At 46.1% G+C, this 19,689-nt stretch overlaps 3 protein-coding genes across 3 annotated transcripts; 1 reads left to right on the forward strand and 2 right to left on the reverse strand.

The window, feature by feature from the left end:
* Positions 1-609: 609 nt before the first annotated feature.
* On the reverse strand, positions 610-6,352 carry mdm2 (MDM2 proto-oncogene). The gene is made up of 12 exons (XM_040172550.2): positions 6,202-6,352; positions 4,564-4,598; positions 4,076-4,141; positions 3,917-3,991; positions 3,672-3,805; positions 3,525-3,574; positions 3,256-3,302; positions 2,702-3,016; positions 2,473-2,604; positions 2,305-2,376; positions 1,900-2,086; positions 610-1,575 (listed from the first exon to the last, which is right to left on the reverse strand). Exons 3-12 carry the CDS (start codon positions 4,121-4,123, stop codon positions 1,196-1,198), a joined length of 1,440 nt encoding a protein of 479 aa, XP_040028484.1. The 5' UTR covers positions 4,124-4,141; positions 4,564-4,598; positions 6,202-6,352; the 3' UTR covers positions 610-1,195.
* A 510-nt stretch (positions 6,353-6,862) lies between these two features.
* Positions 6,863-14,468, reverse strand: nup107 (nucleoporin 107). The gene is made up of 27 exons (XM_078100736.1): positions 14,174-14,468; positions 13,188-13,267; positions 12,924-13,013; positions 12,721-12,815; positions 12,313-12,448; positions 12,125-12,228; positions 11,766-11,881; positions 11,643-11,691; positions 11,457-11,528; positions 11,210-11,298; positions 11,046-11,121; positions 10,837-10,950; positions 10,414-10,504; positions 10,228-10,307; positions 10,087-10,146; positions 9,781-9,926; positions 9,639-9,687; positions 9,476-9,545; positions 9,210-9,325; positions 8,794-8,983; positions 8,605-8,711; positions 8,394-8,496; positions 8,157-8,317; positions 7,897-8,022; positions 7,698-7,811; positions 7,159-7,326; positions 6,863-7,063 (listed from the first exon to the last, which is right to left on the reverse strand). Exons 1-27 carry the CDS (start codon positions 14,368-14,370, stop codon positions 6,956-6,958), a joined length of 2,907 nt encoding a protein of 968 aa, XP_077956862.1. The 5' UTR covers positions 14,371-14,468; the 3' UTR covers positions 6,863-6,955.
* slc35e3 (solute carrier family 35 member E3) lies at positions 14,257-19,280 on the forward strand. Its single transcript, XM_078100737.1, has 8 exons — positions 14,257-14,660; positions 15,421-15,856; positions 16,000-16,110; positions 16,206-16,265; positions 16,554-16,652; positions 16,857-16,939; positions 17,634-17,718; positions 17,816-19,280. Exons 2-8 carry the CDS (start codon positions 15,461-15,463, stop codon positions 17,915-17,917), a joined length of 936 nt encoding a protein of 311 aa, XP_077956863.1. The 5' UTR covers positions 14,257-14,660; positions 15,421-15,460; the 3' UTR covers positions 17,918-19,280.
* The last annotated feature ends 409 nt before the right edge of the window (positions 19,281-19,689 follow it).

Raw genomic sequence — 19,689 nt, forward strand, 5'->3', positions numbered from 1 at the left:
TGGTCATTCTTTCATTTGCCCCCAAGTTTAACGTCACGGGGCTTTAACGCGCTGCTGCAGAGTGAATATTTGTTTTTCACAATTTCCTTTCGTTTTCCTCATAAATCCACTCGACAGAATGATGCAAAGGAAGTTCTAAACACAGAACTTCCTTTTATTACATGTAAAGATATGCACAAGAACGTTTTTTATTCTTTCTATTTTGACTTACAATTAGGAAATAACGAACTGCTGATTTACAAGTTTATTAAAATTTAAATCCATAGTTTTCTCTTAAATCTTGACTTTGGCAACTAGTTAATAAAAAATATGAAAAATCAGACAATCATTTGAATGCCCACACTGCCCCCATTGATTAACAATAACCACCATCATATTTAGCAATCAAAGCTGTGGATTTTCACAGTTCAAATTTGTTGATTCGATTCTGAAGCCATTAATTGTCCTGATGTTCGGTTTCAAAAGAATACAAATAAACACAGTATTTCTGAAAGTGTTCTCTAAGACGAGGCAGTATTTGTACACGATTCATTTTGATCCTCTTTACTGCACCCCAACTAATGCAATTATTTAACTAAAGATTCTGTATAAAAAATGATCAAATCCAAATAACAGGCCACAAATTGAACTTTATTTGGCAACAGAAAATCTATAAAACAATATAGTTATATCCATATCATTGAAAAAGTCTCTGCTTAAATATACATGATATAAATAAGAGGATCTCTGGCTGTAATTTCAAGAACATTGTTCTAATAAAGAGACTAGCACACAAAACTATATATACAATAAAAATTGAAGAAATTAACGCTTTACGGGTCCATCGTATCTAAATGTCACGCTATGGAAAAGGTTTATGCATTAATACATTTAATTTGGATGGAAGTATCTTATGTTTATATAATTATTGACGCAATAGTGGATGTTAATAAAACTTAAAACATCACTATACTGCAAATTAACGATGCTTCCAGATGTTCAGGCCAATAACACCTGATGGGACCACATGAGAGAAATAAAACCGCTAAAGTAATAAATTGTTTGAACTTCCACAGATTTGTCTTCAGTGGAAATAAAGATAAATGAGAATTGTTGGTTTTGGGTCTTTAATGAACAACACTAAGAGGGATAGAAAGTGCAAACGCGTGCCAGACGAGTGGAACTAAACTTCTTTCGCTTTGGTAAATGTTGCGTCTCAGCAGACGTAGGTCAGCACCACCGACTGGATGGGCAGCCGGCACACCGGGCACAGCTTGTTCCTCTTCTTCAGCTTGCGGGCGCAGACGTAGCAGCACATCAGGTGACCCGTCCGCCCGTGCACGATGCAGCCGTTCTTCGGCCGCGACTGGCAGATGAGGCACGGGTCCAAACACGACTCGGGCAGCTGCCACGCCGCGCCGCAGTCCAGCTTGGGTGCGGCGGAGGGAAGAGGGGGGGGGCAGGACTCCTGGGAGTCCGTGGAGGACGGCTGGGAGGAGGAGAGGGAGGAGTCTGAGTGGCACTGCGAAGGGGGAGGGGTTTTAACTCTCTTCCCATCCGGGACGTCTACTCCGTCGCTCTCCTCGACATCGGAACCTTCAGGGGACACGTCGATGGTTTAGGGGTTAAAACTTCACCGTGCAATTGACTTTAACTATCTCATAATGTCTATATTTTCTATAACAAGTTACAATACAAAGTCACAATAACAAGTGTGGTATCCAGAATCTATTTTGCATTAGATTAACATTAGTGCCATTTCTATTTTACCCAACAACTGTTTATATTCATTTGATATTGTACTTTTTCCTGAAAAACGTATGTTTACTTGTCATTGTCATTTTTTCAATGGCAATTTACAAGTAAACAAGTAATGAAACGACACTTTGTCTCATCAGGTGTAAAGTGTCCCCCACCTACCATGAGTGTCTTTGCCTGCCGATTGGTCAGTTGGCTTTGGGGGCAGGACATTGGGGCTGGAGGAGGCGGGCTTTGTTACATTGAGTGACACCTCAGACAGCCAATCCTTGCGGAGGTCCCAGCAGCGCAGACAGTTCCTGGGGAGAGGCGGGTTCAGCTCTTCACAGTTGGCACAGCGCCAGTAGTCCTGAGACACACACACACACACACACACACACACACACACACACACACACACACACACACACACACACACACACACACACACACACACACACACACACACACACACACACACACACACACACACACACACACACACACACACACACACACACACACACACACACACAGTTAAAACCTAGTATATGCAATAGGTGTGCGGTTTATTGTGTGTAGACTCACGGCTTCGGTGATCTCCGTGTCCTCATCGAAGGAGTCACTCTCCTCCGCCTCAAAAATGGTCACCTCGTAAATCTGGAGACAAATTTACGTTTACTTCTGGACTGATGACATCATCGTGAGGAGAGCTAGAGACGGGGGGGAGGAAGGGGGGGGGGGAGGGGGGGGTACCTGGTCGTCCGCAGAGAGAGACGCATCGTCTTCGTCGTAGTCGTCCGAGTCGACCGACTCCACCTCGAATTCCACGCTGAAGTGATCGCTGTCAGAGTCCGACGCTGCGGCGGTGACCTCCGACCTCCCAGACTATGAACACACACACAGCAGGTGTTACGAACAGACACTAAATCAGCCAAACCCAGTGAGTGTGTGTGTGTGTGTGTGTGTGTGTGTGCGCCCTCACTGTGCTGTGGGAGTCTGATGATTGGCTGCTGTGTCGGTCCCGTACGCTCGCCAGTCCGCCGATCACACACCACGACAGGCTCTCATCGAAGGTCAGGGAGTAGCTGTCGGACCTCCTCCTCTTCCTGCCTTCCACCTCACCATCATCGTCGTCGTCTTCCTCCCCCGACTCCTCCTCTGACTCCTTCTTGTCTCCCTCTAAGGAGTCCGAGGGCCCCGAGGAGCCACTTGGCTCGCTGCTGCTCCGGAAGCTCCTCCTCCTCCTCCTCTTCCTCCTCCCCCTCCTTTCTGGTGAGTGACTTTCTGATTCGGCCTCCTAATAGTAAAGTGACAGTTTGTGCCACGAGTTCTTAGTAGTATAATAATTATAGTTATTAAGTATTATCTCCTTAAAACTGGCATTAAAGCATTAAAATATTTTTCCTTTCCTTCATGCACGTTGAAATATTAAGACATTTTATCTTTGAATCTGAAGTGACCCTAAAAGTATTTCATCTTTAAAAAAGGAAACAGACTCATGTCTACGTTTTGTAAAGAGAACCATGGTGACGGTACCTCGGTCCGAGAGGCGCCGGCCGCTTCACTCGAGCTCGCAGGCGACTCTAAAGAAAGAAAAGAGGGAGAAGCTGGTAGTTTTGTACAAATCCAAACGTTTCCTCATTAGGTTTATTGTGCTGTAGCTCATTTTAAAGTCTGTAGCTTATATCATCGAATGCGAACGTTGACTAACTAGTCGGTGTGACTGTGAACATGGGAGTCAAAGCGAGTAGAAGATCCAAACCACGTGGCGACACGTGGTCTAAAGGGTGGAAGAGTCGCTGTACCTTGGCTCTTCACGGCCACCAGGTTCTTTGTGATCATCGCGAACAAAACCCTGAAACACAGAAAAACTCCTCCGTCAGCTCTCAGGAGGAATATTAAAATGTCAAAACAAGGTGCTTCACATTACAAACATGTTGACTTTCTCTCACCGTGGCTCTTTAACAGAGAAGCTGTCGACCCCCAGAACCCGCCCCAGTGCATCCTGGGAGCAGTGGACGATGTGCTGCTGCTTCTGGTCGTACAGCTGCTTCAGGATGATGTATTGACCCAGGTAGAACATCACCTGCGAGAGAGAGAGAGTGAGATGCATCGCTGGAGACGCTGAATGACGCCTCCACAACGCGCACAAACTACTCGATTACGATACTTTGGAGTTTCCACCACAGAAACCAACCTCCTTCATGGTGAACACCTCCTTAGTCGCTCCCGCCTGGTGCAGCAACGTCCTGAATTCCAGCTTTGGTTGGACCTGACCACACACACACACACTCGGAGTGAAACCCTGAAACAACCAGTTAACCAGTAAAGTTGGCCGTCACCCAGTTTCTCTCACCAGTTTGTCGTCGTCAGCCGTGTCGCTGTTCAGCCCGTCAGCAGACATTGTGAAGCGGATTTGTTTCTGCACATAAAAGACACAAACTGGTGCTCAGTTCCACGTAGCAAACTATTTAACGTCCATGAGAACGTGAGGAGATTGTGGAAAACAATATGTTCCGTTCCAAATGATCGCAACGCAAAACATCACTAACCCGAAAAATTATTTTGCTATGATTTACAGCAGCTTACAGTAGACAAATAAAACATTTCCACTGCTTACAGCAGGCAGGAAGAATTTAATTAAATAAATGCTACAGCCATTTCATCACAAAGATATAACAATATGAAAAATGTGTGCCAAGAAAATGACACATCATTTAAAAAGGTTCTGTGCTCCACTATTCTGCATGAGCCTTTAAAACCACCCCATAAAGCAAAACCACACCAGAAATAAGTTAAATAGGAATGAACGGATATAAATCAGAAAGAAGTTAAAAGTCTTACTGTGTATTCAGAGTGGAGAGAATCAGCTGTTCATCCTGTGCAAAGTACAGACAAAGTGCATTCAGAGAGGATCAGAGAGCAGCGTCATGCTCTTATAGACCTGCTCAGACATGTCAGGACTAGACCAGCCTAGGTGGCCCTGGTCTGGCCTAGCTGGGGCCTATCAGGGCCCAACAGGGCCCTCCAGGGCCGAGTCAGCTGTGGTGAGTCAGGCGTGTTAGAGAGGAACAGCTGATTCAATCAGTCAGCTGTGTGCAGACATGCCGGTACTAGTCCAGGATGAGTCATCCCTGAGACAACCTGCTAGTGAAACTAACCAACATGAACTAGTGCTGAAGCACAGATTATATGAAACATGTTTATGTTCATTCATTGATTGTTTGATGACCATTTCATGTGAAACATTTTAACACCTAAAACTAGATATTTTAAGTTTAAGTTATTATGCTACATGGGGAAATATTATAGAAAAATAAAGACAGGGGAGATAACATTTATTAAACGTACTAAACGTAAATAATGAATTTGGATTTTATGTGTTCTCTAGTTACATTTCTTCACCTGGAGGTTGTGACTCATCACTGAAAGATGAATACGCAAATACATCTGGAGTCAATTCTATAAGTTTAAAAAAAGTACTTCTAGAGTAGAGTTGGGAATTATATATATATATATATATATATGCGCGCTGGGTAAAAACTCAAACTCCACTAAACAACAACAAAGTGTGTATTTGTGGCCCGTTTGCCCCCCGCTGCTCAGGGTGAATGTGTCCGGGCAGCAGTCACAGAGGCTCCAGCTGACAGACGCGGGTCACAGCGGCACGTGAGCGCGCGGAGGGAAGGAGACGTGCCCGGGCACGTCCCGCTCGGCCCTGTGACGTCGACCCACTAGCAGCTATGACCGAGATGACGTCACGTTTAGCCCCATTCGCCATTCAGAGATTAAAATAAGTTAACGTTATGCTTTTTACACGTGTAACGTTACGTGGATTAATCGGCGAAACTCCATTTTAACAAAAAGACGTAAAAGCAGTACATGAATTACGTTTCGTACAAAAGGTTTCGCTTTCGATGGTTTGTCTGCTGATGCGAACTTAACTGACGTCTTTTAGGAAAACATTGTAGCCGCTACTATATTTTGGTTGCCAATTTTAGACGTAAACGTTACAACTTTACAACGCAAACAATATAACGGTCACGTACTTTCATTTAAAACAATGCATAACTTCCATTAAGGCAATTCTGGTATACTTCGCAATCCCAATAATGAATAAATTAGGAATCATCTAGCAAGCAACGACAGGTGTGTCTAAACATTAAACATGCTAACGTTTCCCTGCATTAAAGCAATACGTAAAGGGCTATACAGCCCGAGCCGAGAGTGAACATTGTTAAAAGCAGTTAGTTTAGGCTTCACGGGCACAATGTGTCTTGTAACCGTTAATTCGTTAGCAGAACGCAGCCGGCTCGCGGCTCAGTCGGTTTCGGCTCAATTCAACGAGGAAAACACGAGGCTGCGCGGCCCGCTAGCACGCTGCTAGCCTCCTGCTAACTTGTGCTACTGCTTTTGTAGTAATATCATCCCGACGTAATGACATGTACGCTTAATATAACATTGTATGTATATAGTACGTACCTCAGGCGCTGATGAATATCAATTAATATCCGTAGACGTCGTCTATCGGTCAGTTTACCGGAGTTTCTTATGACAGCGGATGGAATCGATTGATCCTGTGGACAGTTGTGCGCGTGGCGCCTCTAGTGGCCAAACACCAACACTGCGCCACAGCGTGGAGCTAATTATACTCATAATAATGAACCCATTTATTCTTTGTGACTCGTTAAAATAACTTTTTGGTAAAAAAGAATGAAGTAATTTATTGAATATTGAAATGTGTTCTTATTATCTACATTTTACACAAGCGAGAACACTTGAGTTTATAATTACAATATCTTAAACAAAAAGCCCAAATGTCCTGTTTGTCTCCCCACTTTCTGCCATTTCACCACCAATGATTTCCTAATATTGTACTACTTTTTCAATTAACATTAGGAAAATATGGCACTTGTTCTAGAAATATTGTAATAGATTTTTCTTTAAGAAATTCTGACTTTATTCATGAACATTACTTATCTTTCCCTCCGATTCTCTATATTAACTTTTTACTGTAATTTAAATGACTGAAATCTCCAATTTTGTATACAATATTTAACTGTTTGTGATGGTGTTTAGCTCATCAACAGCTCTTTATAACCAGCATCATTAAGACACTTAAATCAACTTTACACACAACCACTATACGAAAACAGGCTTTTATTTAGCAAAAAAAGATGAACAAAGACAACAGTGGTTCAAACACCGATGTGTGTGTGTGTGTGTATGTGTGTGTTCATGGCTGCAGCTCGTAGCCCAGCGGGTCGAGTCCTTGGTCCAGCAGAGCGAGCGACGACTCCCTCAGCTTCTGCAGGAATCTCCTCAGCTCCTCTTTGGAGAAAACCTGAATTTGTGAGCGAAAACAAAAAACATGAAATAAATAAATAAATAAAACAACATGCGCTCAACGTACGGATCCGATGGCGTCTCTTCGGTCACCTGGTAGAGGCGGTGCTGGTCCGAGGAGATGATGTCAGCGAGGCGCAGGGCCTCCTGGTGCCTGGAGGAGTTCTGCAGCACGCTGAGCAGCAGGAAGGTGAGGCGGGGGAGACACAGCGAGCGCAACGCCGCCGTCTGGTGGCCGCGCTCCGGATCCGGCTCGGAGTCCTGAAGGCACCAAACGACGCGTTTAGGAACACAGCAATCAAGTTGTGTCTGTAAGTAGCCTTCTATTGGAGTTTGATTATCTCGTTGAGCACTAATAAGGCTTCATGTGTTTTTCTAAGAGGTGCTGGGGTGATGTTAACATTTGGAGGCAGAGTTTAGTCCTCACAGAGCGCAATATGTGCATTAATGAGTGCAGAGATACAGAGAACTCAGACAGAATCTCCCGTTGTAGATCCTGGTACGAAGGAACCAGAGGAGCTAAACCAGGACCACAATTGGCCTTTTCTTAGCAGCTGGTTCCTTTAGGTACTGGAAAGGTTCTCGGTTCCCTGAGAGAGAAAAAGGAGATCGGTTCTCCAGTGAACCATCACCTCTCTGTTGTCGATCATCCAGCCTCCGTCTACGAACAGCAGCACGTTGTAGATTCTTTCCTTCACATCTTCCGTTAGGACGTCCAGACGGCACGACCACGAAGACAGAGCGGCCTGACACACACACACACACACACACTTTTTAAATGTGCACATTAACTATTAATGGAAATGAAAACTATCATTAGGGGGTGTGTACCTGGTACTCCTTTTCTCTCATCTCATTGGCCACTCGCTCTGTGAATTTGGCCTCGGAGGCGGGTGCCGGCTTCTGGGGGGGCGAGCTGCTGTGGCTGAACCAATCAGTAAACGCCTCGTGAGCCTCCTAATTTAAAAAAATAAAGAATAAAGACTTTTTAAAGAACAAAAAAAACCTAATTTAATTAAATGGACATTAAATTAAAATATTCCAGCCATGGTAACCAACTGTGGCTGTTATCTAAGAGTCAGGTGACGGACCAGGTAGGCTCTGATACACAGGTGTTCTCTGATGGCGTTCTCGTCCTCAGCAGGAAGGGGCGTGGTCTGACCGACCTCCGACCACTGGCAGTAAATCTCCCTCATTGAATCCTCTGGAACTTTAGAGAAGACCGCCTTGGCTGCGTCGTGTTTCTGCAGCGCTGAGAGGGGGCAGATTGACGCAATGCATCATGGTCCTCAGACAGGGAGACGAGACAGTCGAGACGAATAAATTACCCAGAAACTTTCTCATTATGGCGTTGGACTGTTTCAGGGACTCTGATCGATGGGCGGGGTCGAAAAGCAGCCAATCGATGACGTCAATCTTCCTTAGGTCCTCCTATCAGAGCGCAGCATCACAGTAACTCCACCCACTCTTCCACAAACCGTGTACATTTAAAAGTTTATTTTTATATATCGACGAATGTCGTTTTTTTTGACTCCGTACCTTCGTGGTCCCGATCTCCAGCGTCTGGTTGTGGTGCGTGAACTCTGTGGCGTCGCTCTCCCGCACGCTCTCCACCACCAGCTTGGTTACCGCGGCAACATCCAGACCTGCACAGGCGGCGGGTCAGTAGTCGGTCCACAATCAAACCGACGTGATTTGTGTTTAGTTTTTGTGGTTTTTGCGTCTCACCGGCGTCCGTGGCGAGCTGCAGGCAACGAGGACGCAGCTCCGGCTGGCTGACCGTCTCCAGGAAGGCGGCGTACTGGACGGTGGCGAGGTCGGCTGGCAGCTGGCTGACGTAGCTCGCCACGAGCTCCGTCTGCTGATCCCGGATCAGGAGGGAGACGTACGCCTTCAGGACGTCCACGCACACTTCCTCCTTAAGGGGGGGGGGAGAGAGAGGCAGAGCGACGGGTCAGAACTGTTCTTGGATCAGATTAAAAACACACAACACAACCTCCAAATGCCAAAACACACCATAAGAAGTCAGAAAGGATTCATGAAGAGTCGTGTTTCTATCGAGAACTGGGACTTTTTTCTAGTAACTTTTTTGCAATAATAATAATAATAATAATAATGTGATCATTTTGTTTGTTATGTTTCACCTTCAGAGCCAAACCCAGAGAGCGGTAAAACAGCAGCAGGTGCGTCATGAAACGCAGCATGTGGGAGGGGAGGGGCTTAGAGGCTGTCAGCCAATCAGAAAACTCCTCCAGCAGACCTGAGAGAGAGAAATTTAGCGTCAGGAGGGGTTTTAAGGGCACGTCGGCCCAAACGGGATTAAGAAAAGAATAATAATGGGATTGTTTCCCCGTCTGGTTTTCCACTGATGTAGTTCCTGTTCAGGGGTCAAAGGTCAGAGGGGTCTCACCGTCCAGATCTCCCAGAATGACAAACTTCTGGATGACGTGGTAATGTTCTTTTGTCTCTTCCAACACCCTCTAAACACAGAAAAGCCGGTTTTAATGTGTGTGTGTGTTCGGTCATGTGACTCAACGATGACTGAAAAATCATTCAGTTTGTGTGTGTTTCACCTTCAACTCGGAGGCTTGAAGTTCCTCAAACACCTTTTCCATCGTCCAACTGGAGAGAAAGAGGGAAAATTTAGTGAAACCGCGTCATTGCACCACTGCATTTGTGTGTGTGTGTGTGTGTGTGTCTGTGCGAGTGTCGTACTTGGCCTCCAGGTATTCCCGCGGAAGCATCTCCACTTCCTGTTGGGCCATACCCGACGACATCAGATCCTTCTCCACCAGCGAGTCCACCATCACTCTGAAGTGAGCCCACACACAGTCCTCCCACGACTCACACACCACCAGCAGCTAAGACGCACAAACACACACTTCAGCAGGAGGGAAGTCACCGTACGATTCACCCATTTGGATAATTGCTGAATGAAAGTCAATGGAATCTTAAGTGATCTTCTGGTTCCAATGTGAACATTTTGGACAAAACAAGAGAACTTAAGACTCCTCAGCTGACCGGTTTGAGGTTCCCGCTGAGCGCGGCGTAGATCGCCCTCTCGTAGCGGTTCAGCTGCTCCTGAAAAACAGACTCCGCGTTAGTGCTCCACCTCCACCTGTCGGAGTGACGTAGGAGTGGGGCAGCGAAGGCCTTTCTTACCTCCTCTGCCATCCTCCAGCAGCACGTCTTCCAGATTCCTCTCTGAGGGTTTCCTTCCACCGCCTGCAGCTCTGCACTCACTGGGAAAGAGGGTGGGAGGTGGGGGGGGGGGGGGGGGGGGGGGGGGTTAGAGCAACATCATGGTGAGACTCTCTGTCATGCACCGTGTTGGGGGTCAGAGGTCACCTGAGGTCCTGTTGGGGTCGTGGTAGAGTTTCCAGCCTTCCAGAGTCGCTGCTCTCCAGGCCTGACCACAGCGCTTACACAGCCGCTGGGCCTAAACACACACACACACACACACACACACACACACACACACACACTTTAAACACAGTATGGACCTAAATCTGTGCCCTGCTGGCGCATCGGGTACTTTAACAACTGGAGGCCTTTCATTAATGTACAAATAATGGACGATCTGATGATCCGATTTCCAAAAAGACATTGGAAAACCATCAGGAGAGCAACATAATTATTTTTACTGAATAGAGCTCCATTATTCATATTGCACCTCTGCTGCGCTACCACAGAGGTTGCCCTCCTTACTACATCCCCCAGTGTCCACCTCCTCTCTCGTCCCTCTGTCTACATCGCTGTCCGTCCCTCTACCTCTTCCGTCATCCCGGCTCTGATCAGGGTGAACAGGTTCTTCAGCAGTCGGGCGTCGTCCTCTCTGTCCAAGTTCGCCAGCGGGCGCTGCTGCCGGAGGGGAGCGTCTGGGTCCTGAACACACACACACACACACACACACACACACAGGTCTGTGAACGCACACACACTTAGGGACGAGGCTCTGTTGGCGTGGTAACGGGCCTCACCAGCTCAGTGACCAGAGGGATGGAGAAGGCAGCGCCGCTCTTCCTCCTCAGCTTCAGCGCGTGCAGGGTGTTCTCCCTGTGACCCACACAGACACACACACACACAACTTCAGTGCATGATCTTAAAGAGACTCGACTGCAGACGAGAGGTTTTAAAAACTCACCAGCAGACGTTCTTTGCGTAGTATTCTATGTTATCAGAAAAGTCTCCAATCTGATCCTTGGCAATGCTCTCGAGCCAATCAACAACAAGCTGCAACACACAGGCAACATATGGTCCTGTCATTTTAACCACGTGTGGATGAGAGAGAAAGAATTGAACTCAAACACCCCTCTTTCTCCACTTAGAAAACTTACTGTAGAGGTTGGGGGTGCTACATTTACGTGTGTGTGTGTGTGTGTGTGTGTTACCTGACTCTGACGTATGACAGCATCCCGCTGAAAAAGCTGCTCAACCACGACCTTCTCACTCTCACTGGGAACCTTCACACACAAACACAACGTCCTCTTAACCTCATCGTGTGTGTGTGTGTGTGTGTGCGTCAGCTTCAGGATTCACAACATTAATGCAGCGGTGGGCGTCCTCAGGTCACTCACCACCATGTCGGTCACAATGTCCTCTTCTAGCTCCAACTGGACCCGGTCCCTGCGGAGACAAGACAGGTGGTTAACCAGAGATAGATGACGGACGGACGGACAGACGGACGGACAGACAGGTACCTGTACAGGGAGGTGATGAGTCTCCAGGAGCAGTTCTCCTGCTGCAGCAGCCAGCGGACTCCTGCTGTCTTACTGTTCTGACCCGCTCTGAGGACCACAGACTGCAGAACGTCCACCTTAAAACACGGGGGGGGGGGAATGCGTGAACCGAGCGCTCCTTCAGTCTCAATGCTAAGCTAACAGCGTCTTAAGAGTAATACGTAACGATTTGGGAATTATGCTTATTCGGCTTCCTAGAGAGCGTGAGATGAGGGTTGAATACTTTCTTGTGTGTGTTGGTGCTAAAGAAGAAGCTACAGCCTGTTAGCGTAGCGTAGCCTGGCTCTGCCAGAAGTCAACACATCACACGCAGAGCTTACTTTGTCCTGCAGGATGAGCTGGTACTCCTCCAGCAGCTCAAACACCGCAGTGGAAGAGTGCTTCAGGAAGGACTCGAGGAATTCTGGAAAAAGACTGGCAGCCGCTGAAAAATATTTGATCTCATGTTATTTACTTTCAGTGCTCTTAAACGTGCAGAGTGTGAACGGGGAGCGCTGGTTTTGCTCACCAGCCTCGCCGGGGTCATCCTCCTTCAGCAGGGCGGAGCTCAGGTTGGCGATGTCGTCTGTGAAGAAGCTGCTGTTCTCCATTCCCGGGGTGGGGAAGACGTAGACGCTGTCGGTCCAGTCGCTGTCATCCGAATTCTGGACAGAGAGACGCCGAAAGTTGCTTTAAGCCCCGAATTGAGCGATCCCATGTTCTGTGATCGAGTGAGACTCACATTAGAAGCTAAAGGCACTAGTGACTTCGGAGAACTTTTGACTTCACATAAATCTAATTTTCCTCAAAGATGGATGCAAACTAAATAAAAAGGAGACCAGCTTATTTTGAATTCATTTAAATGTTACTAAATGAAATGAGCAACTTCATTTGTTCATAGTGTGTGTGTGCGTGCGTGCGTGCGTGTGCGTCTCACCCCACCGCTGAAGGCGTTTGTGGGTGTGTGTGTGTATCGAGGCGTTCGACCTCCCGGAGCTAAAATGGAGGAGACATCTGGAACCCTGGGAGTTACTGAGAGGAAACGGGAGAGAGAGAGACGGGTGGGGAGTTAGTGAAATCCGGAGATGTTTGATACGAGAAGATAATCATTGTTTGTGTGCGTGTGTGTGTGTGTCGTACCAGCCTGTCTGAAGAGTGAAGCCGGCGTGGTCCTCGTCCTGGGGCGCGCTGGCGTTACAGAGGACAGGACGGGGCTGCCGGGCGACGGGACTGAGACCATCAGTCAGGAAAACAACACTCACACTTCTGACACTTGAATACGTTTTTGTTTTTTCCTCACATCAATCAATAATCCGTAATAACAGGTGTGTTCATGTAATCCAGATGGAGACGTATTTAACCTGAAGAAGATTAAAAAAACGTTCTCTTCCAGCTGAAGGATACAAGCCACCTTCTTCATCCTCCGTGCGGCGGTCGTCACCAAGTCATCTCGGACCACCGGAGACAGCAGCTCGCTCTCACCCCTGGAGTCCAAGTATGAACGCAGTAGTGTCTCAATGCAAGCGCAGCAAACACCCCCACAAAGCACCGCTGCATTCTTCCCAATGAGTCCAAAGCATCAGGTGACTTTAACATGAAAGCAGATGAAGCTCCCAATATTCTGTAGTTAAGTTTGTTTATTACATACATCTCATTGCGGTGTAAGATCTAGAAAACATTTTTCATATATATATATATATATCTATATATAGATATCTATATATATAGATCTAGATATATATATATATATATATACATATATATACATATATATATATATATATATATATAATGTTTATTACATGATGATTTGAGGGTGAAACTTGGTAGTGAAATGTATATTTCTCAAGGTTGCTTCTGGTTTGAGGAGTGTTTTAGTGTCATGAGGGCTCGAACCACAGGTGATTTTCTCTCATGTAACATAAGAGGTTATGATTAATAACTAATGATGATTAAATATGAATCACTTAACTAATAACTATTAATACTTGAAAGTTCACAGAGAGAAAGCAAGCAAAGCAACGGGTCCATTGAAAACAGTTTAGCAGCAGTTCGGCTAACTCACAACAATAAAAAGCTGTAATTGGTTTATTTCATTTAGATTCTAGGTAATCCATAACACGCATCGACTAGTTATTCCCAATAACTGATCGAGAACCACTCGATTAGCTCCGGTTAAAACATGTCAACAGTGCACTAACCACTGATTAGCCGCTTAGCACCAGCAATGATTACCCACGGTGTCGTTAGCACACAGCCAATGCAGCAAAGTATCCGCACAAGCGGGATAAACGACGAGCCAACGGTTCGACATACAAAACTAAAACATGTTACTGCGGGTGTATGAGACGGCTCATGTTTGGAATGTTGTGAAATGTAAGTTAACTAACCAGTCCATGGTACAGTGGGCTGCAATTCCCGCTTCACGAGGCTTGACAGGATTCTTCTTCGTGCGCTTTACACATTCTTCTTCACACTGTGATTTCCATGTAGACGCGACGCAGTGAGACGCAATGCCGCCACCTATAGGTCCGTGTTCATGTACTGCAATCTGTCGGACGTCCAAATCCCGTTGAGAGCGCGTCATCTGACGTCATAGAAGAGCCCCGCTGCACTTCCTCCTCCGCTCCGCTAGCGGCTGCTATTGCTCGATGAGCGCATTGCTGACCCCCCACATCGGAAACCGGAACACACGGAGAGGGGGGGGGGGGGCACTTAACCCAGGAATCACGACCAACCCCGGCACACTTACGGGAGTTTCGTCGGTTGGAAGTTCGGTGTCCGGTGCACCGACCGCCGGGGGGAGAGATACGCTAACTCACCGGAGGGGGCGGGGAGACGAGGAGAAGAAGACAGATGGAAAGATGGAGACCCCAGGTAAACTTTTTTCGTCTGCGTGGCAGGTTGACAGACAGACAGACAGACAGAGAGACAGAGAGACAAACAGAAAGACAGACAGGCAAAAAGACAGAGCGACAAACAGAAAGACAGACAAACAGAAAGACAGACACACACAGAGACAAACAGAAAGACAGACGGACTATTTAAAAAAGACATCTAGTTCCCCATTAATAACCGTTAGCAATGACATGTAATGTAATAACGGTTAATAATAATAACGTTTGCTTTATCTTAGTGTTTTAATAATTGCATTTTATATTTATATTACTTAATATACTGTTCAGTTTAGAAAACAAAAAAAAATATTGGTTGATAAAGTGACTTTTTAAAGTCACGGTACAATAAAATGTAGTAGAATTTTAAATACCTCAAACTCAAGTACATGTTACTTGGCTAAATATATATGTACGATATACTTCCTACGTGTTATATTAGGATAAAAGCATGTAGGTTAGTATTTATCGCTGTGTACTTTGACAATACTTATGAACAACAGTACAATAAAATACACACCAATTAACCGTTGAATAACAATTACAATTAAAATAAATAACTGTTGTCAACAGCGCAAAATAGAGCACAAAAGCAAGAAGAGTGAAGAAAATAATTAAAGTTCAACCAAAGGTGATGTGTGCGTGAGAGGTGATGAAGAGTAATATTAAGCGTGACGGTAGCGTTGTGCATGTGTTGTTATTGGTGTGCACGTGTGTTAAAGCATCACTTCCTGTTCCTGCAGCGTGAGCAGCTCCTCTGAGGACCTCCGTCAGCGCTCCGTCATGCCGCTGCTCGACCTGTCGGGCAACCGGCGCATCGTCGCCGGCCTGCTGGTCAATCTGCTCTCCTCCATCTGCATCGTCTTCATCAACAAGTGGATCTACGTCCGCTACGGCTTCCCCAACATGGCGCTCACCCTGGTGCACTTCGTGGTCACCTGGCTGGGACTCTACTTGTGCCAGAAGATGGACATCTTCTCTCCCAAGAGGCTGCCGCTGCGCCGCATCGCCTGGCTGGCGCTGAGCTTCTGCGGCTTTGTGGCCTTCACCAACCTCTCGCTGCAGAACAACTCGATAGGGACGTACCAGCTGGCCAAGGCCATGACCACGCCCGTCATCATCCTCATCCAGACCAGCTACTACAAGAAGACCTTCTCCACCAAGATCAAACTCACGCTGGTGAGCAGCTCTTTATCCATTCCAATGCCTAATTAGTTATTCCGTCTGAGTGAGAGAAGATGAAATGCTTTGTGTTGAGCCTGTGTTGAGCCTCGGATAAACGGGAGGTTCTTCTGTGACCCCCCCCCTGTCCGTGTCCTCAGGTGCCCATCACTCTGGGGGTGTTATTGAACTCGTACTTCGACGTGAGGTTCAACCTGCTGGGGACCGTGTTTGCGTCGCTGGGCGTTCTGGTGACGTCTCTTTACCAGGTGGTGAGTACTTGTACACTCGGGGGAAAAAACACAGAAGCACATGTGGGAGCAACCAATTAATACCCCCCCCCCCCCCCCCCCCCCCTCTCTCTCAGTGGGTCGGAGCGAAGCAGCACGAGCTGCAGGTGAACTCCATGCAGCTCCTGTACTATCAGGTAGGAGTTATGATGTCGTACTACTGCAGATTCTTCTGATAACCCTGCAGGGGTCACGCTGCCCTCCTCCTCTCTGAGTCCTTTCGCCTGCTTTTATGGCTTCATGGCTTTTTATCTGGGTCTTGGTGACCTTTTTCTTGGAACTTTTAGACCTCGACCTGTTGGTCCTCACGTGGGACTCGATGTGGGAGTTCTTGGTTTTATGATAATGATCTAGTGACTGTAGTGTTGTGTCCGTAATACCGCTGAAGTAACGATGTCTTATTATAACACTGTGACTCCTCTCAGGCTCCTCTGTCCTCGGGCTTCCTCCTCTGCGTCGTTCCTCTGTTTGAGCCGCTCACTGGAGACAAAGGAATATTTGGACCGTGGTCACTTCCTGCTCTGGTCTCTGGACTCAATGTTACACACACACACACACACACACACACATACACACACAAGTTTAAATGCGTATGTTGGTAAAGTCTTTCAAGACAACTGGCTCCAGGCTTTTATTGTGAAGGCCCTGATGATTTGTTTGCTTTATTGGTTTCATACATTGTCGTGTTGCTGTGGTAACAGCCTCCTCCCCCCTCTCTTGTTGCCTAGGTGATGGTGCTGTTCTCGGGCGTGGTGGCGTTCCTGGTCAACCTGTCCATCTACTGGATCATCGGAAACACCTCGGCAGTCACGTATCCTTAAATATGTCCAGAGAGCCCGAGGAGGAGGTTCTGGGTGCTTCTGTGCTGGTGTGGGTTCTTCTGGAAGAGGGTTGTGTTGGGGGAGTTGGGGGGTTCCTGGGACGTTTTGAGGGCCTTGCACTAGTTTAGGTTGCTTCAAGGAGCTTTCTTGTCTTTTTAAATCGATTTCACAGCCTATTTGACTGATGTTTTCAGCTTGTTGGGGAAGTTCAGGGCTTAGTTTATTTGGGGACTTGATAGCTTTAGCGAAAAGCTTTTGGAGAAGAACCTTTCTGGTGTTCCTTGAAGAGCTCTTAGGTTTTCTCTCCGGGTGTTTTGGAAGGTTCCTGGTCTTGTTTAGTCGAAGTCTGACGGCTTTGTGAGAAACCTTGTGAGAACTTCCTCGTCGGGATTCTGTCATTCTTTAGATTTTAGTTCATTACTCTGAACCAGTGTAGGACGTCTGCTCTCAGGTCGCTCTTTTCTCTTGTGAAATCACGTCTGAAGGGATTTCCTCAATTGGCACCATCGTCCAATTGGACTCAGGAACGTCTTGTGTCTTCTTCTGGAGGCCTTGTGTCTTTTTCTGGAGGCCTTGTGTCTTTTTCTGGAGGCCTTGTGTCTTCTGGTGGGGGTTTTATGTCTTCTTGTGGAGGCGGAGACGTGTTTCCATGTGTGTTGTTGCTCTCCTGACTCCGCCTTGCAGCTACAACATGTTCGGTCATTTCAAATTCTGCATCACGCTGATCGGAGGCTACCTGCTGTTCCACGACCCGCTGTCCCTCAACCAGGTGAGTCCTCCGGCGCTGCTCTGGTGATCCAAACCGACAACCTGCTGGCTCCGACCCCGCGGTGACCTGTCTGTCTGTCCTCCCGTCTCACCCTCAGGCCCTGGGGATCCTCTGCACTCTGGCTGGTATCCTGTCTTACACTCACTTCAAGCTGGCGGAGCAGGAGGAGGGGAAGAGCCGGCTGGCTCAGAGACCATAGGCCGGCTCACCTGTCAATCAACGGCAGAGACCGCCGGCTGCAGAGACAACTTTATACGTATTTTTTTATCTCAATATGAGTATTTTTTAAGGAGAGTACTTTTGTTCATGGCAGCGTCTGGACGTTTCAGCTCATCTTTCTCTTCCTGCAGCACGGAAACCTTCTGGGAAATGAGTCAAACTCTTAAGCTTAATGTCCTCCCGGAGGTCCGATCAAAAGGAGGCTACAGGTTTATGTCATCGTTAAGTTAAGAGAGAAACTCCATTTAAAAAAACATCTCAGTCTGCAGCTGCAAGCAGAGGCCGAAGACAAAAGAGATTTAGTCACACAGTGATTGTAGTCCAGTGGAAAATAGTTAAACTAAAACTAAATATGGCGTCTTCTCACTTTCATCGTCCGGCCTCCGTCCACTCTGCATGCGGGACGGGTTGAAGGAAGTCGTGTCTGTTTCTGTAGCCGATTTGTTATTAAATGAAAAGTTTTTTGTTTTTTTCTAAACTTAGTTTCTTTAGGATTTTTTAATGACTGATAATAATGATACACACGAACAATCCAACTATTTCAAGCCGACGCCTGAGAACCAATCAAATAGTATTTAAGTGTTTGTTAATACACAATTATGAGCCTCAGTACAAATCACATGTCCAATCAAAAGCTACGGACTTAAAGACCTGACGAGTTGTTTTTTTTTTTCCGTATTGTTGATGACGTTTTTCTTATTTAGGACTTTACATGTTTTCATTTGATGAGTAAAGACTGAACAAAAAGACCCACGAGGCGAGAAGATGATTTCACACCGTTTGATCGACTTTTGTCTGTTAAGTGTAGATGAGAATAAATTGATTCCCCACGAGACTAAAGTAATGAAGTAGTCAGAGAGCATTAATATAAATAAAGAGAACTCACTTGGATTTTTTTGATATTTATACATTTGATCTGATATTGTTTGATCTATATGTATTATTCCTCCTCACTGTCGGTCTGCCCAGATTTCTCTCGCCGTAATTCACCAAAGAAAAAGTTTGCATGATTTAAAGAGTGAAACAATGTCGAGTCTTTAACCAGAACTTTTTCCTGAAGGATCAAACCGCAGAAACCAGCATTCCTGCTTCACGATCTTCTCACGGATTACATGCTTGTTTTTCTAGATTTAAATAGATTTTTTATGATATCAGTATTCCAGTTTATAGTTGTTTTTTGATCTTTGTTTCATTGATTTATGCTTTCCCTTATTTGTCTTTTATTTGTAGCATCTTTGACAGATATTCTGCGTTCGGGTGAATTGAGCTGAGATTTACTCTCGTTTCACTTCACTGTTGAACCTTTCTCAGTCTGATGAATAAAAACTGATCTAGTAACCTTACAGCTGCTTGTGTCCCGCTGATTGACGGGAGAGCTTCCATATAGTTTTTATTTAAATAATCTGTATACCGTGAATGCTGGAGCAACATTTCCCTCTAAGATGTTGTTACATTACATCACATGTCATTTAGTCGCTTTTATCCAAAGAGACTTACAATAAGTACATTCAACCATAAGGAGACAAACTCAGAAGAACAAGAAACCAGAAAGTGTGATTTCATCAAATAAGCCGATGTACAACTCACTGTAGATAAGAACCATTATAAGTCCAATGTAAGTGCTGCAGTTAGTTAGTGTGTTAGTGGAGGTAGAGTCTGAAGAGGTGTGTCTTTAGTCTGAAGATGTGAAGGCTCTCTGTGGTCCTGATGTCTTCACAGACCTCCTTCCACCATTTAGGAGCAGGACAGCAA

This window comes from Gasterosteus aculeatus, chromosome 4, assembly GCF_964276395.1.
Source record: "Gasterosteus aculeatus chromosome 4, fGasAcu3.hap1.1, whole genome shotgun sequence".
Lineage (NCBI taxonomy): Eukaryota > Metazoa > Chordata > Actinopteri > Perciformes > Gasterosteidae > Gasterosteus > Gasterosteus aculeatus.

Excerpts from the sequence above, each read along its gene's own strand:
- mdm2 (XM_040172550.2), bottom strand. The coding sequence starts at position 4,123 with ATGTCTGCTGACGGGCTGAACAGCGACACGGCTGACGACGACAAACTG. Across the intron at positions 3,806-3,916 it reads AGGTGTTCACCATGAAGGAG|GTGATGTTCTACCTGGGTCA; the intron begins GTTGGTTTCTGT and ends TCTCTCTCGCAG. Across the intron at positions 1,576-1,899 it reads GGCAGGCAAAGACACTCATG|GTTCCGATGTCGAGGAGAGC; the intron begins GTAGGTGGGGGA and ends TGTCCCCTGAAG.
- nup107 (XM_078100736.1), bottom strand. The coding sequence starts at position 14,370 with ATGACGCGCTCTCAACGGGATTTGGACGTCCGACAGATTGCAGTACAT. Across the intron at positions 11,122-11,209 it reads TACGCAAAGAACGTCTGCTG|GGAGAACACCCTGCACGCGC; the intron begins GTGAGTTTTTAA and ends TGTGGGTCACAG. Across the intron at positions 8,984-9,209 it reads CTCTGGGTTTGGCTCTGAAG|GAGGAAGTGTGCGTGGACGT; the intron begins GTGAAACATAAC and ends CCCCCCCTTAAG.
- slc35e3 (XM_078100737.1), top strand. The coding sequence starts at position 15,461 with ATGCCGCTGCTCGACCTGTCGGGCAACCGGCGCATCGTCGCCGGCCTG. Across the intron at positions 16,111-16,205 it reads TGACGTCTCTTTACCAGGTG|TGGGTCGGAGCGAAGCAGCA; the intron begins GTGAGTACTTGT and ends CCTCTCTCTCAG. Across the intron at positions 16,266-16,553 it reads TGCAGCTCCTGTACTATCAG|GCTCCTCTGTCCTCGGGCTT; the intron begins GTAGGAGTTATG and ends GACTCCTCTCAG.